The sequence below is a fragment of the Dermacentor albipictus genome, chromosome 1 (assembly GCF_038994185.2).
Source record: "Dermacentor albipictus isolate Rhodes 1998 colony chromosome 1, USDA_Dalb.pri_finalv2, whole genome shotgun sequence".
NCBI classification, from domain to species: domain Eukaryota; kingdom Metazoa; phylum Arthropoda; class Arachnida; order Ixodida; family Ixodidae; genus Dermacentor; species Dermacentor albipictus.
The window spans coordinates 506894111-506911543 of NC_091821.1; the positions used below are offsets into that span (position 1 = coordinate 506894111).

At 45.6% G+C, this 17433-nt stretch overlaps 1 protein-coding gene across 2 annotated transcripts in view; it reads left to right on the forward strand.

Annotated features, from left to right (window-relative positions):
• The window catches only part of LOC135907568 (proteasome adapter and scaffold protein ECM29), a 505292-nt gene that overhangs the window by 215395 nt on the left and 272464 nt on the right, over positions 1-17433 (forward strand). For both annotated transcript variants that reach the window (XM_065439250.1, XM_065439249.1), the window contains exon 16: positions 13786-13917. In XM_065439250.1, the coding sequence (XP_065295322.1) occupies positions 13786-13917 (132 nt within the window). The remainder of the gene's footprint in view (positions 1-13785; positions 13918-17433) is intronic.

Sequence of the window (17433 nt, forward strand, 5' to 3'; positions counted from 1 at the left end):
AGCAGCTGAAGCTTCTTCACTGACAATGGTCCGCAAGTTAATCTGTGGCTGCCTCGCACTGCTGCTTCAGTTGCAGTAACCAACATATTTTTGAGACCTGGGGGGGGGGGGGGGAGTATTCTGTAAGAGTCCACCTAGTGGACTGTCCGTTTCGGCTGCTGCTTGCTGATTGGCTAGGGCCGCTCGTCTGCTTCTCGCTCGTAAAGCTGCATCCAGTCAGCAGGTGCGAAAATGGACAGTCCACTAGGTCGTCTCTTACAGAATACCACCCCCTGAAGAGGACTACTTAAGTGTCAGAACAGCTGAGCGTTCTAAGAATGAGTTCAGAGAAAGAAAAATGTAACGTCACTCTTCCAACAAAGAAAAAGTGTGTTTACTCACTTTTTGTTTAGTCTTGCAGTAGATTGTGACAACATTTGCTAGAATTCTTAACTGATCATGTGCTTCTCATTCTCTGAGGAGCAGTAGAACTTTGGTTGAGCTAGTTGGTTCATTCTGACATTATGGACAGGGCGGCACGTAAGTGCACAGTCTTGTTTATAGTGTCTGACTTGCAGTCCGAGGCATGTCATTATGATTTGGCTAAACATGAAGTTGACAAGCTACTCATCTCACTCCACATCACTGGCAGTCTGCAAATTTAGTCAGGAGGTGGTAATGTGGTGCGAGGTTTTTCCATTTCACAGGGACAGAAGTGCTGCACAAATTGCGCCACCTTGCGCCAAAGCACCGAGCTGCGCCAACTTGTGCCAGAACACTAACTTGGAATGAAGTTGCTACATCTTATGGGATGTTCGTGTTCAGTGGCAGCCACACATTTGGCTCGCATTTAGCCCTAGAAGTCAAGCTAAAGCAATCCGTTTCAGCGTTGGTGTCTTTGGAGCGTGGGTGTCTTTGGTGACTGCGCATTGTAACTTGGCCACAGGGAAGCAAAATTCGTTGTGCTGTTCAATGCATTATGAATAATTTATGTAAGTCTTAACGCATTTGCATGATATTCGTACCAGCTAAAGATGATTAGACTGGTGCTCTTTTTATGGGGTAGTCGGGAAAGGAAGCCGGGCTCTAACTTAAATGAATAAGTTGTATGGTCTGTCATAATACATTTCAGGGCTCACTTGTATGCCCTATTGCTAAATCTGTGTTGATTAATGGCGAACACCGTGTGTGTAACGTCTAAATATATTTTGCACAAGCACCATGTCCAGTTCCAGTGATGGTAGTATGGCACGTTGACAAACGAGCTGCTTGCTTTCGTGAAACTTCTCGACCAGAAATATCCAATGGCAACCGTAATCGTCACTCAAATAAGTAACCCAAGTACTCTATATTCTTGAAACCACACCATACAAGAACCCCACCTATGTGGCTGCAAAACATAAACCAAGGATGTAAAGTGTTGGTATTAGTTAACTGTAGCGGCCGAATGGTGGTCATAAAGGGTCAAAGAATACGCAAACTACGGAAATAGCAGAAAGTCCGAAAATTTTAAAGAACCATTGCTTCGCATTCAGAATATTATTTCCGTTTTACATTGACTTTATGGGGCAACCCTAATAATCGAAGTTGTGCAAAATATTTGTCGGCGATTCGGATCAGTAAGCCACTGAACACTTTTTCTCCCTGTATTTCTTTCATAAATGTCAGTTTTTTTTTTGTTTCTTTGCACTAAGTTCTGTGGAATATTGGCAAATATGCAATGACCAACAAAGTAGCTTCACATTTGTTCTGTGGTACTCTGCTATGCCAACTGAAAGTCATTAAGAATTAAACAACTGAGGGCGTTATGCGAGCGTCATTCACTGTACATTGATAGGTATTGTTCATGGTTGTCTCAGCCTGGTAAACACTATGCAAGGAACGTTTGAGTCAGGAAATGCCTTTATGGGGCATGAGCATAAGAAAAATACATACAGTTGACTCCCGTTAATACGAAGTTCACGGGGACCGCAAAAAACTTCGAAATAAACGAACTTCCAATTAAGCACAAAACACAAAAAACAGCACTTATTTGTGGCGAAATCGAGTATTTTCTCTAAGAAAAATAGTCGGTCATCTTGCTTTGCTTCTTCTTGCCGAATCGCACTGCTGAAAGCAAGTTCTGCAGGCTGTAGATGTGGCGGAACGCTTCTTCCGCGTTACCTTCAGCGGCAAAGAAGCACTTCGCGAGAGCATGGCCCGCAGCTACATGGCAGCCTTGGGTTGCGGCTCACCTTCAACGTCATCGTCGCTTTCCTGGGTCGCTTCCTGGGGCCGAATAATCTCTACAATTTCGCTATCCGTCACCGCACCGCACGTTTCGACCGCCTTGTCTACGGCGACGTAATCCTCAAAATTGACGTCCCCGAGAGCATCACCAAAATCAGTGCCGTCAAGCTCGCTTGTTGACGCTTCCTCCGCTGAAATTTCAGAGGCATCCTCCGAAGAAGCTGCCACAAAACCGCAAGCCCTGAAGCAGTTTGCGATTGTTTCTTGCTTCACACGATCCCATGCTCGCGCCAACATGTGGATGGCACTAAGCAGGCTCACCTCGTACTTTGTGGAGCTATCGATACACAAAATCATGCACTCGAGGAGGTGCCGCCTGTACAGGACTTTAACATTCTTGATGATGCCTTGGTCCATTGGCTGCAAAACAGCCGTTGTGTTTGCAGGCAAAAATGCGAGGCGTATTGCACTCAAGGCTGGCACATTCACGTGAGCACTGCAGTGATCAACAAGGAACAACATCTTGCGGTTCGAAGCAGCAAACTTGCGGTCCAATTTGTTTATCCAGCTCTTGAAGATTTCGGCCGTCATCCACGCTTTTTTGTTCGCCTCACAGTCCACAGGCAGCGTCTTCACGCCTTTAAAACATCTCGGCTTCGCGGCTTTCCCGATCACAAGTAACCGACATCGTTCTGTGCCAGTCATGTTTGCCGCGATCAGCACTGACACTCTCTCCTTGCTGCGTTTGCCCCCAGCACAGTCGTCGTCCTTGAATGTCCTTGAAAGCGTTCGGGCTTTCATCGCAACGATGTCTCCGCTGAGAGGAAGTTTGTTGCTCCTGGCCTCCCGAATCCAAACCAGCAGAGCCTTCTCCAACTCTGGGTAAGCGCCGGTGCCCATTCGCTTCCGAGAAGTCTTGAACTTGTCGTTCTCAAATGCATCCATTATTGTGTGCTTGTTCTTGATGTAGTTTTAGAGCGTGTTCGGCTTGATCCCGTACTTCCGCGCTATGTCTTGTTTGGCGGCACCTCCCTTCTCAACTTCCTTCAAAACCTCGACTTTCGTTGCCAGGTCGAGCATGCGATAAGAGCCACGGTTTGCCATGGCTATAAACTGCGCGACTAGGTACAGTCAATTCCGAATCACTCGTGGAACAACCTAGCCTATGAGCTTCCCGCACAAAGGCGCTCGACCAGCACACGCCTCGACATACGCTGTGCACGCTGCAAGTCTAATCTCGCACAGTCTCACCACTGCTAGTATGCAGCGCTGCGTGCACCTATGGCACCCGCGTGGCCTCTGGCGGGAGCTGCTTCGCCTCCCGCCGAAGTTGATTGCGGAGGCCACGGCAGCCGTAGCAATGAATAATCGCGCCGCTCCAAGAAGGATGGCGTTGCGGGCGGCTGCGGTGGCAATGACACCAACGCGGAGCACGGAACTGTTGCAACACTTGAAAAATTGCACATTCTACCAAAGAATGACGGTCACCTCGAGGATCCCAGCTGAAAATTAACTTCCAATAAACAATATTACTGGATGAGGACTTCGAATTATCGAGCGATTTCTTCTATAGGATTACATGCAAAACTGACGGGACCAGCACTTCACTTCTAATTAACTGAAAATTCCAATTAAGTGGCTTCGAATTATCGGGAGTCGACTGTATATTCAGAAAGCATGCGTTGTCAATCCAGTGGCAAAACCCTAACATATGACAAACTATATACAAAGCTGGTTAATTGAAAATATTGTCTTAAGTGCTCACACACGACGTATTATGAATTTGAATATATTTACATAAAGTCTATCGACGTGGCCACGTCACCTCGTCGTCGCTGCTTCCAACGACACGTCGTTGGGCCCGCCGATGCGTTGTAGACTCCATGTCGCTGTGTCCGCCGTTCGGTCCACAGTTTGCCTGGTCAGGGAGTCAGGAGGGCGCCTGGATCGCCCGGCCAACTCTGCAAGCTGCGGATCGTAGCTGCAGGGAATCCAGGAAGTGGTGCCGTCAGCCTGTAGCTGCGGCTTTCGGTGGGAGGTCCCCTCAGCTCGAGGGTCGTGGCCGCGGCAGCTCTATGAAGGTGCAGAAAATTTGCTCTATGAAGGTGCAGCATGGCCAACACAACGTCAGAGTACCGAGCTGGAGGCTGGTTTCCTAAATCTAGAGTGTTACTTTGTCAACTTTGTGGATACTTTGTAAACCTTCCATGCATCTGGTAGACCTGAACGACATTCCGCGGTCCTGCAGTTAAGCACTGCAATGCTACCCAAAAGTATTCAGGGGTGACATCTCAACTCCACAACTACCACCTGTGCCACAAACATTTGGCTTCTTCGGTGCTTTTCTGTCAGAAGCACTGCCACACTTAACAGCACCGACAACTGCCACGGGGCTTTTCTCATATGAGCGGTGAGCCTGCACAGCAGGAGCGGGATGACTTCACAAAATTGGACAGTATCGTTTTCCACTTGACCGGCACCCTCTAACTTGTGGTTCCAAAGACATGAAACCAACGTCCGGACCTGGACTGCATTCAAGACGAATTCCAGTGCCAAGTACTCGGCCATCCAACAGTTTTGGGGGGTTCGCAGTTGTTTTAGTAAAAAGGAAAGATTGCTCAATATGGTTCTCCATAGATTACTCAAGCCTAAACAGTATAACCTGAAAGCATGTGTACCCTTTGCTGGGAAAGGATGAGGCCTCGAACTGTTTGTTAGAAGCAGAGTTCTTTCCCTCCTTTGATGTATATTCCAATTATTGGCAAGTGTCAGCGACTTCAGCTGATTGCTCCAAAGCTGCATTTATCATGCTGAACAGCCTACGCAATTTTACTGTGTTGCTTTTTGAAATTTGCAATCTACCTGCAACATTTGAGCATACTTTGGACAATATTCTACCACGGTCGCTGAAAAAAAAAGAAAAAGAGGTGCAGCCTGCTGCGTCAGGTGTGCTGCAATGGGAGTGAATTGCACAGCTGCATTCTCGGCTGCTTGGCTGGGGTCCAAATGGTGCTAGCTGTCGGGGATGGGATGCATCAGCTTCCACGGGCGACTGTGTTCCAAGTGCATTCCTGAAGCATACTCACTTGATAACATACCTTTGAAAAGGGCATGTTGTACATGCGACTTAGAAATATTGGTTGACTCCCGGCTAACTTTCGAAAAACATGTTTCAAGCATCGTTAATGCATCTTACAGGAACTTAGGCCGCATATCAAGAATGACTAAAAAGCTTGCGATTGTCAATTGTGTTATTCTCTTGTATTCTTTTGTCCGCTCGGAGTTGGAGTTTAGTTCTGTTGTATAGAACTGTATTAATTTGACCAATGTAGCAAAAATTGAATGTGTTCAGTAATGTTTCATTCGTATCCTGTATCGTCGATTTCTTGGGCGCCTGTGAGCCTGTACTGCACATGTTTAATATTAGACCCCTAGAAATAAGGCAGAGATACTTTGATTACTTATTCTTGTATAAACTAATTCACAACCACGTCTCCTGTCTGCAGTTACTGTCAGCTGTAACACTCTAACTTGCATAATCCTAGCATTTTCTACATGAATTATTCTTGCACCTCTAATGCTGTTACACATCTTGTAACACAGAAAAATACCTTGCGTCATGTTCTCGATATATTAAGCTCTACTATTCGCTCATTATCTGACTTCTGTCGTTGATTAATTCAATTTTTGTTGCATTTTCTACCAGTGTTGTTTGAGATATTCTGTTTTGGTTTTTCGGTTTTATGTTCTTTGTGTAACACTAGTGCACCAATAGTGAGGCATAAAGCTGTTCTTGGGCACTTTCAGAAAATAAATAAATGAAATTAAATTAAATTAAAATCTAAGCTTATGATGTCTGTCTGGCCTCGAGAATTTATAGTTTTGGTGAGGTTGTGTACTAGTTCTATTAACTTATTAATAGTTGACAGACCTTTGCGAAAACCATGTAGGTGTGGATATAAGAGGTCACGGTGGTCAAGGTAAGTCATCAAATGGCTAGCAACGATATGTTCAAGTAATTTAGAGCATGTAGAAATCAGATATATGCTGGTAGTTTTAATGCCAGAGCTACAACCAGATTTGTTTATGGGTATAATCTGCGTACATTTCCATTAAGACGGCATTCTGCGAGATGTCTAAAAATGAAAAATGAGGCACAAATGCTTTGCAACCCAACTAGCATATGTCAACAAAGATCATTAGGGATCTGATCAGGTCCAGGACTTTTCTTGATATCAATGTGCAACAAAAAGCTTGGAATGCATTTTTCAGTAATTTCCAGGTCGCCAACAGGAGGATGTACTAAGTAATTAGTAAAGGCAGCCGTCATGTCATTGTCATGGGTGAGAACAGAAGCAAATGAGTGACAATCCTGTCCTTGACACCCTGATGGACGGCTTAAGTGCTGTGCCCTGTTATCCTTCCCTCGGGATGTTTACCCTGCATGATGGTGTCCACCCCGATGGCTCCTCGTAGTCGTCCCAAGGTGACTTGCCATGCTCCAGCAGCTATGTGAAGCTCCTTGCTGGATACCTGGGTGTAACTCGTACATAAGACCGCATGAGACGCCGCTTCTTTTGGCCCAGCATTTATCGCTCTGTGTACCTTTAGATCGCTGCTTGCAATTTGTGTCAGTGCTGGAAGGCTCCTGCATTGCATTCTGCTGGTTTCCTCCAACCTATTGACGTCCCCACAAAGATAATTTTTTCGTGTGGGGCTCGGCCTGTTTGGCCATTTTCCTATTTCCACCAGAGGAAACAAGGGGATCGCAGTGGCAACAGATTGTGCAACAAGATATGCCTGCATGTGTAGCAATTCCAACCAGCTGTGCGACAGATGTCGTCGACTCTCTACTCCCCCGACGTAATCCTACACCACGGCGCCCCTCACCGGTTACTTGTGGGTTGTGGCCATTACTTCCCATGGAAGGTTATTGATGATCTGTTCCACCCCTGTGCTATCGAGCCCAAGGTCATTACTGCATACCACTTTCAAACGATTGGCCTCACCGGACGCATCAGCTGCGCTCTAACTGAAATGCTTATCATGTAGATTTCCTAAGATCACTGTGACTGGGGCATTGCTCTGCCATACTTATCTTTGCTTATAATTAATTAAATCAAGAAAGAAATGCCGAATATCGAATTAACAAGCAAATAGAGAATTGAACACTGAGGCTTGTGCTTATATATATTGTGCAAGAAAAAAGAAAAGCCTATGGTGCTGCACATGCTGAGGAGTCTGCTTACATTATGTAAGAAGAACGTTGCTAGCCGTCAGTAAGTTTGGTACCTCTAGTCATAAAGATGTGTGGTATGGTCTACTCTTACTAACCTTTTTGGGCGTTGCATACACAATTGTTTGTGTATACTGAGATAGGGCATCAACAGCAAAAGCATTGATGAAAGTAGATATTAACACTTTCGTGACTGCGGGAAAATCGGTAGTTTTAGGGTAGTCAGGTAATTATTTTTTTTCCTGCCACAGGAAATGATTCATATTGAAGTGTATAATATCAAATTGTAGAAGAAGAAATTATCTTTCCAGTTGTATTAATTTCAAACAACATTTTTATTAATAATAGTACGAAAAAATTAAGCAAAACGAAAAAATTGCAACAAAAATGAGAAAGATCGATAAAAACATCAATGCTGCATTGCACAAAAAAAATATTTAAAAAAATCGAAATATACATTCTCAACAAAAGGGCCATATGAAATCAGCCTGCAAATATTAGCTCTGTATCTACAAAAGTTCTTCAGGTACACAAGAAAACATTAGACCTAGTGTCGTCTATCGTGCCACCGTGCGAAGCAGTTTCTGGATGAAGTGAAACAGAGGTTAGCTGCATGTTTCGCAGATTTGTTTTTTGCGCAACTTTTCTTTCTTCATAGCACAGTTTACACTTTCTATATCTTTAGATTTTTTTGTGTTTTATGCTGTTGAACCTAAGGTGCGCTCCGAGAGGGAACAACAGGCGCAACTGGGGGGTCCGCAAAATGTGGTTCATCATATCCCAGCAGCTGGTCGATTAGTTCTAACCTGAAGGCAAACTGGTTGAAGTGCGAACTTCGCGATAATTCTGGGACTTCTGGATGCTGCTGATGATGCTCGTCAAACATCATAAAGCTATTTACTACAGCTATATCGACACAGTGGAAAAACAGTGTCTTCCACCAACGCACGGACTTCATAAGAATGTTGTAGGATCCGATGAGCTGGTCAGATTTATCCCCTCCAAGCATGCCCACATTGTGTTTCTTGATCAGCACCGGCTTCTTCACGGACACTTCTGTCCTCATATTCCCAACTTTCTTTCTTCGCTTTGTAAGGACGAGTTTATTCGCTGTATGCGCGGTAGACATATTCACAACCCGCCTGTCTTTCCATTGCAAGTACAAAACAACCTGCTCCCGCAGCCATAGAACTCTGCCTTCTCTTTTCGCTTTTCGCCTTCTTTTCCCACTGTGTGCCTTTGAGTTCACTTAGAAAGCCACGCCGATCTTTCCACATTATCCCACATGGAAGTGTAGGAATTGGCCAAAGAAATGATGCAACCCTGATCAAGATAATTTTTGCACAGCCGCGTCACAACATCGAATGCCAAACCTTGCACGCTAGGCTCTGCGCGCTTTCCCGTGTAGACGCTGAACTGAACAGTGTACCCTGTTTCTGAATCTGCCAAAACCCATAATTTGTAACACTTTATCCCTCATGCAATGGCGAATTGAGACCGACCTTTTGATTTCACCATTTTCTCCCCGACGGAGAGGTTCCGACGCGGTTGAAAAAATAACGTGGAAGAATCGTTGATGTGCTGAAGCAGAGAGGATATGCGGTGAAGCTTGCCATGGGATGCGACGGTCGTCTTCCCTGGATCAGACACCCTCAGGAAGGCAAGCAACGCCTTGAACTATTTCCTTGGCATCACTGTAGGCAGAAGAAGCCCAGAGAATAATCTGCATGTGCTCCAATAACAATGCAAGCATGGGACTTGCACGATTCCCATGTATACGAGAAGTCCGATGAACTTGAGCATCTCCTCTTGAGTGACTTCCTTCCGCGATCTATCTCTCGCTGTACGTGGGCTTCTCGAACATATGCATCCACGCATACTTATTTGTGTTGTTGCATATATCCTTGATGATTTCGGCGGCGTAAAACAACAAGAAACTGACGGCTCTTGCGAACTGCCACGCAGCACTCCGGAGCGCGATTCCAAGGTCCACTCCCGGCGGTCTTCATATACAAAACTCCACTCTCTGCGTGGCCACCGGCAAGTGGTCCTGTCTGAATGACATTGACACCCTGCAGATAGGAACTGTAACCCTTAGAACACGGCGGAAATCCTGACGATGCGATAACATGGTCCGAGAAGAAAGCAAAACTCACCGGCGGATACTTGTCGATGTTCCACGGCAGTTTGCTGCACTGTCGTCGTCCGTACTGAAGTCCGACGAATCGAAATCGTCTTCCGAGTTTGTGGTGCTGTTATCATCCACAAATTCGAGCCCAGATGCGTCGGAATCCGTCGAAACTCACCGTTTTCATGGAGCGGATGCGCACGACGTAAATGCCATCTCGAAAACAACGAGCGCTCGTCACCCCGACCATGCAGGTGCTTTAAAAATCCCTACACGGTGGAAAAGAGAAACACAAACCTGAACCTGATCAAATAATCTCTCTTTAACCTGTTCGATGGCGCTAGCTGTCCTAAGCGCTCGGAGAAGCACCAAAATTCGAACTTGTACCATCGAGAACATACTGTCGACGGGAATAGGTGCGGTCACGAAAGTGTTAAAAAGGTGTAGCATACACCTTGAAAACTTGAGTGGAATTGTGCTACAAGTTTCAATAACATGTGCAAAATGTTTTAGTCAAACGAGTGGGCAAATAGATGATTGGGTATTTTTGCTTATTGCGAATATGCCTTTGTATGTAACAGGTTCACTGCTTTCATTGTTTATCATGATGTTTTGCACCCATCAGAATTTTCAAATGCTTGGATTGGTGCTTTTAAAGCCTGCTAGACATAGAATAGTTATTATCATATCTTATATTCCTGTAATGAGTTTTTGTGTGGGGTCCACATTCTGTGAACTTGGCAAAACTCAATAAAGAATTTAACATTCTTAGTATATTTTGTAACTCTACACTTTTTATGATTCTGAAAATGTAAGGAATGTGGGGAAAGTCGGTTTTCAATCAACGTAACTAACTCGCACCTGGGAGAACGGCTAAGCTCGCATGTCAGCAGAGAGTTCCACACTGCGTGAATCAGCATGTGAACAGTGAATATCTAATAGGATCAGCATGCCTTCCGGTGGCTAATTGGCCCAATCTTCAGTTGGTGTTGTTTTGTTTTTCCCTCTGTCCACGTCAATGTTAATTGTTTCGATCGGTCCCATCAACCTGGACATTGCAAGCTTCACAACGCCAACCATGGCCAGGTCTTTCACCAAATATACTGAATATTTGGAGAAACTGAATAGTAGATACAGTCAAAACTCGATTTAACAAAGTCATGAGCACGCTTGAATTATTTTGTTAAATCGGGAAGTTTGTAAAACCGAGAAAGGAATTTTTTTGTCCTTTGAAATCTAAAATTGTAACGTAACGACATGCAAAAGCTACCACGGTATCACATTTGCCACTGATCCAGCCATCTGTTGCATAAGCCCTTAAGTAATGAAAGCAACCATTGCAGCTCCTACCGAGACGGTGTTGAGTCCGCTGTTTGATTCGAAATCGAAGATTTGAGTATTTGCACACCGCTAAAATTTAGCCTTATTGCAGCCTTATTTAGCCTTATTGCACTGTAACTTGTACAACATGTACTTATGTTTTGCCTCACATGTGCCTACCTGCAGTCATGACCTAAAGGCAGTGCATTTCACATGGCAGCAAGAGACAGTAATGCACTGAGTGATTGAGCATTATCTTGACTTTATCTGTTATCCACAATATATGACGCATTTTTCATGTGGAAGGCATTGCCTATCTGAACCACGAGTGCAGAATCAGAAGCGGAAGGCTGTGTTTGCCCAACAGCACTCACTGGATATTGTTGACAGCGCACCAGCTCCATTTACAACCAAAACATAGTTGATCACATACTGAAAGCACAAGCCATAAAAACCATTCGTGGTTTGAAGTAATGTAAACTCAATATGTTATAGTTTTAACAATGCTAATATATTCTGTAGATGTTGTAGATGGCCAGTTCAATGTGGAGTGTGTGTAGTGATATGTTTTGTTGACAACACTACTGCATAGCTACTGCACTACTGACAGCACTACTGTATCCGGTCGGACCCACTTATAACGATTCCAGATAAAATGATCTATTGGTTATGACGACCACATTAAGAGCATTTACAATTTTCAGGCCTTGTCCATTAACCCTTTCGCTGTCACGGACGTACCGGTACGTCATCGCACTTCCCCCCTACGGTGTCACTGATGTACCGGTACGTTCTCTATCGTGCGTTCAAAATTTTGCGCCAGAGCGCAAAGCTGGCGCTCCTGGATTGGCCACGCTATCTGTTGACTCTTTATACAAGTTCGATATTCGCCCCGACCTGTGTTACTCTATGTATTGAAGAGTATGGCGCGACTGCCACTCCCCACTTTCTCTTTGCTGAGTGGCGCGGTGGCCCCGTGTTCGCTGTATCATGCGTCGCGCGCGGGTGGTTATGGGTTCGAGGGTTGTTCTGTCATCTCCGCTGGTTTGAAGGTTTTTATTTTTGTTCTGTTGGTGTGCCTGCTACGGTGCGTCAAGTTCAGGCGCACGTGCCGTTGCCTCTCCGAAAAGAGTGACTCGTTGCTGCTTTCGCTCTCTCGCCGCACCCTCGCTTTCGACTTGCAGCAGTAAACGTAAAGCCCTTCGAACTTTCTTTAGCCTTTTTCCATCTCTCTCTGTCATCTTGATCACGCAACGTCCCATTTATCTCCGTTGTGCGGGCGACTGAAAGCGCATCCTCCCTGCGCGCGGTTACTTTCGGATGGCTCAGCGCGCGGGACCTTCGTCTGCTCATTGGAGCTGTGGCTCAATTCCGATTCAGAATACGAGCCGAGCTCGGATTCGGACTCGGACAGAGTCGCATGCGAGGAAGAGGGTTCCGCATCGTCAGATTCGGATGTTGAAGGAATTTTATAGTCAGGCTGATGATGATGACGATGTTTACTAGCAACAGCTGCAGAACACTGAAATGTGTATATTGCATTGACTATGTTATTTGTATACCAATCATAATCAAAAATAAATTGCTATGTTCATTCCCTGTTATGCTCGTTCCCTGAAACCAAGCCGACACTGGGGGTGCGTCATGGTCAGAAAGGTCCGACAGCGAAAGGGTTAAAACTGCTTCCAGATATAACAAACATTTTTTAAATTGCCGTACTGTTACAACAAACGCTTTGAACCCTGCCACAGTAAAAAGAAGGCGCAGGTGAAGTACCAAAGCACGGAAGCACGACCAAACTGGGTGCACGGCAGCGCGTGCCTCGCGCCAGTCTAACCGCGACGATAATACAGCCTTTGCAATGAGCGAGCGACTGCCATTTGTGGATTTGGGAATTCGTGAAGAAGGTCACTCGTTTTACGAGGCAGCAGTGCACAGCATGAACAGCATGGCACAGGGTATGCACTGGTGCGACCACAATGGCAGCTCCTCCTTTTCTGTACAATTGTCCGTGTGGCACCACGGTCCATTATGCCTATTTCAACAATTTGGAATGACCATCTATGTCCTTGCACAATGAAATCAAGGGCCACACAAGCGTTTCTGTCATTACTGTCAATATTCACACGCTCCGAGTTGGTAAGAATGCTGCACCACGCGCTACCGCCATGCAATGTTGCAAAGTATTGGTGGCCACTAATCTCCGTTATAAGAAGATCACGGTTTGGCGACACTTTATTTAAGTATTGCCAATTGCTGATAACGGTTGCTTTGACATTCTACCTTTCTAACATAGCATTCTTTTTGCCCGAAGCGTCGTAGATAATGTAATTTTTTGACTCGTGGGTGGCTGACATACAGTTGTAGTGCTGAGACCTTTGCAGAATGGCAGAATGCTGTCTCCGAAGTTTGCATTTCCAGCCAACTTGAACTCTCTTGTGCAGAATGCACTCATGTCCCACTGCTAGTGAAGTATATCACAAGCTCTCGAATAAGAAATGGTGGCTGCACTTGCAGTTTCGAAATGACAGGTGATCGGAACCGTGTGCCATTTTGAAAGAGTTGTAAGACACTGCATTTCGTTCTTTAGATGGACGTTTCTAACAGAAGTTTGCATCTAGGTGTGGGAATGTACCAGGAGGAAAACTATAATTAAAAATCTGGTTTTCAGACCAAGGTGCTGCAAAACTGTAACTGCTGATGCCAGCTTTGGTCTGGTTATTTTTGAGTGTTTTTAAGGGCGAGTCCATATAACGAACTACTGGTATTACTACTTTTCACAGAACTGTCAAGTTCATTATAAATGGGTTCTAGCAGAGGAGTATGGGGGAGATGCAATGAGCTCTGTGAGGTGGTGGTGCGAGTGTGTGTCCACGGTGCTGCGCAAATGCAGGGCCTGCTGTCGTCGGGCAGAGAAGCAGTGCGCGAGTGTGCTGCTCAACTGGCGGGCCTGCTGATGGCTTCACACCCTCCAGACAACTTCCGTGCAGACCTGCAGGCACTCTGTGCTGACATCAGGAGTGAAGTGAGTGACCCACAGACTTGTGTAACATTTCGCCGCCCATTACTTCCAGTGCATGGCTTGCTTACATTCATGCTCTGGTAAGCCGATACCGACGAGTGCTTCGGGATTGGCTCCTGACTGTCCGCACCTTTCATGCTCTAAATTTAATTCAGTAGAATGAGTTTGTGGACAGTACTTTCCACTTGTCTGAGGAAGAGTGGCAATGTTGCATGCCTAAAGCATGAATGTGTTGACATTTTGGTGGATTGTGCAGTTGCATCCAGAAAATGCTGCAATCTAAAATGTGCACTTGGAACTTTCTCTTAGTGTGATGGAGTAAAACAGTTCTTTAAAAATAAAGTAGTGCATATTTCTTCAGGCATTTACCATTTCAAGCATATACTGGCACCAATGTAGACCTGTAAGTACATTTATTTTTTGCTTGTGTGAATGCTACATCCAATTAGTTTCCATTACGCTGAGCCAGTGCTGGTAACCCAATCTCGAACAAGGTCGCCCAATCTGCACCATTTTTAGTGAAAAGTCTCTGTGATGATCATGTGACACCGTATTTACTCGCATAATGATCGCACTTTTTTGTCAAAAAACTTGACACAAATTGAGGGGCACGATCATTACGCCGGTTAAATTTCCCACGAAAAGAAACATTTTCTTTTTTCATTACACATTTGCTGCGGGATGACAAGCAGGTGGCTGCCGCTGTCAGTGCGGGACTCCAAAACATCAATGGCGGCCGGCGGAGCAAGCCAAACGCGATTATTTTTCTTCTGAGTAGAGGAAAGCGCTGAAGTGTCGTGGAAAAAAAGGAGGAGAGCCAGACGGGGAAGACGCTCACTTGCAATTAAGTTTATTTTCAGAAACAAACCACTGGGAACATTATTATGCATGCCAGCTGACATCGAGAAAAAAAGAATATTTAAAATGTTTTATAAAATGTCGCCTAACAAGGGGGCATAAATCACTACATTAATAATGACAGCTTGTGTGGGTGATAGCAACAGCAGCATGTGCAAGTGGCCTGCTGACAATGCTCAACCCACTCAGAAATTATGAACAATGCTGCACAGCAACGCCTGAAGCTAATTTGTCTCCCTGTGTGTTCTGTGTACTACGCAGACACATAGCAGTGGTGCACAGCAGGTAATGTTTAGCATCAACTCACCACTCTCATATGGGAATATACGCTGAAGAATATACACATTCGCCATAAACATCACTGCTAATTATTGTCAGTCAAAGCAAACAGCAGAAAAAGCTTCACTTACATTGATTCCCATAGTGCGTGTTTACTCCAAGTATATATGTTAGCCCATCTGTATGCATGAATAAACAATGCTTGTTTACCTACAGAAAATATTTTTTGTCAGTTTATGTTCCCTCTAAAAAAGAAATTGGCATAATCTTTTTTGAAATATGATTTTATATCTGCAATATATTTTATATGTGCAATAATATGCACAAGGGGTGTTGGGGGGGGGGGGGGTTGCATTTGGCAAGAAAAATTGACCTTCAAAAGGTTTAATAAAGGGAAAATCAGGCATCCACCCGTTTGTAGCAATTGCTACAAAAGAAACCCATACGGGTTCCTCGAATGAAAAGCCTCAGAGTTGAAGAAAAATTCGTCCTGGTCCGGGAATCGAAACCAGGACCACCGCCTTTCCAGGGCAGCCACTCTACCATCTGAGCTAACCAGGCAGCTAGCAGATGGCAGGGCTAAGTAGAATTTGTTGACAACTATAGGGGTATTACTCAGGCTTACGCGTGCGCACCTGACCCTTCTCTGGATCGCACAGCGCCGATGGAGCGGCAGTCGCTCGCTAGCACTTTCGCAGCAGCCCTAGCATGTCAGAGCTGTGACCCCTAACCCGCGGTTCGCAGTGAGTTGCGACCACGGCGGGTTCAGGCCAGGGGGGACAGAGTGAGTCTCGACCTAAGGTGTTTATTCACCTTAGAGTACAAATATTCCAACAGACAACAACAGCCACAACACATACAAATACAACACAAAACAAAACCACAGCGGCGGAGCATTCCGCACGTCTGGGGTGAAACAAACCGCACAATGTGGGAACCACAAAAGAGGCTGATAAGAGTTCAGCTCACCCAAAGTGGATCTGCGCTCGGGCCCTGGGGCGGTGAGTCGCACACAAAGACCGGGCGCAATTGGGGACGGCGTGCGGCGGTCTCAGCGGCGGATTTGAGATGCGGACAGTCGCAAGCTCCTCCACCGAAAGACAACCGTCAGGGTGTCTACCAACCGGGAAAACCGGGAATTCTCAGGGAATTCGAAAAGTCTGGAAAAACTCAGGGAAAACTCAGGGAATTTGTGCTTCTATCAGGGAAAATTAGCTGTATCTTTATTGAAAGGGAACGAAAGTCGTGTTAATGCTTGCTCCAGTAACAGAGGAATCGCAACGAATCGTCATTGACGCCGTGTCATCGGCACGATGTATTGCCAGAGTATTTAACGACCGATTTTCTAGACGCCCGATTTTTCGGACATGCCCGATAATTTGCACGGTTTTGCGGCACCACCACGTACTCCATATAGTCAATGCATATTGCCCTGACTGCAGGTCTGAAATGGCATCAATCAAAGCCGCCACCGCCCCTATTTTGATTATCTCGCCGCCTCGAACCGGCGCTCTCGCAGGCAGATCCGCTGGCAGCCGTAACCACCACCCCGGCAACGTTAGGCCTAGCTGCTTCTGTGTTCGCTATTAGGCTTCTTGCCGTGCGGTGCCGTGTTTTTCATTGAAAGAATTCGCCGCTATCACTAATGGCACCGACTCCGCCTTTGTAATCCTCGGGATTGGCTTTAAAGCTCGCAGAGCACAGCGCGTTGCGTAATGCCAGTCTCCGAAAGTTAGCTTCGCCTCAGTACACTTGTGTTAGGCGGTGAAGCATAACAAGCGTGGGAAGGGGGCAATTGCCATGGGGCACAGTATGTATTCCTTAATTACACATGCGTGCACCCCGTCTCCTGTCACAGTACAAGCCCTGATATGCCTAATACGCGTACTGGCAGGCCTCCAGAGCTTTTTCAGACGTGCCTGTGGTAATTTTAGCCCTTAAAGGCAGTTAAAGACATGCATTAATTTTTTTCAGACTGCCCGTTTTTTTTTTCAATTTTTTTTGCGGCCCCTCGGAAGTCCGAAAAATCAAATGCTGACTGTACAACTGACCAAGAGGATGCTTCAGATGATCCATGTGGTGAAAGCGTGGTAGAAGGAGTATGAGAACAGAAAGGGCCTACGCACTGAGGAATTAATGGGAAAGGAAGGGTGCCGCCGCCTTTTTGATGGAGCTTGAGCTAAAAAAGCTAAGTGTCGGCTGACGCTGAGACACAGGTGTCCCTCATCCAAACCAAAATAAATTGTTTAAGCAGTGAAACCCAACACTGAGATGTTGTGTACTGGCTGAGAGTATGTCAGGACAGTTCAGGTTGACTTCCCAGCTGCTGAGAGAGAACCTTAGTTGTGACAAAGTTCAGGACCTCATACAGATGAGCTTGCT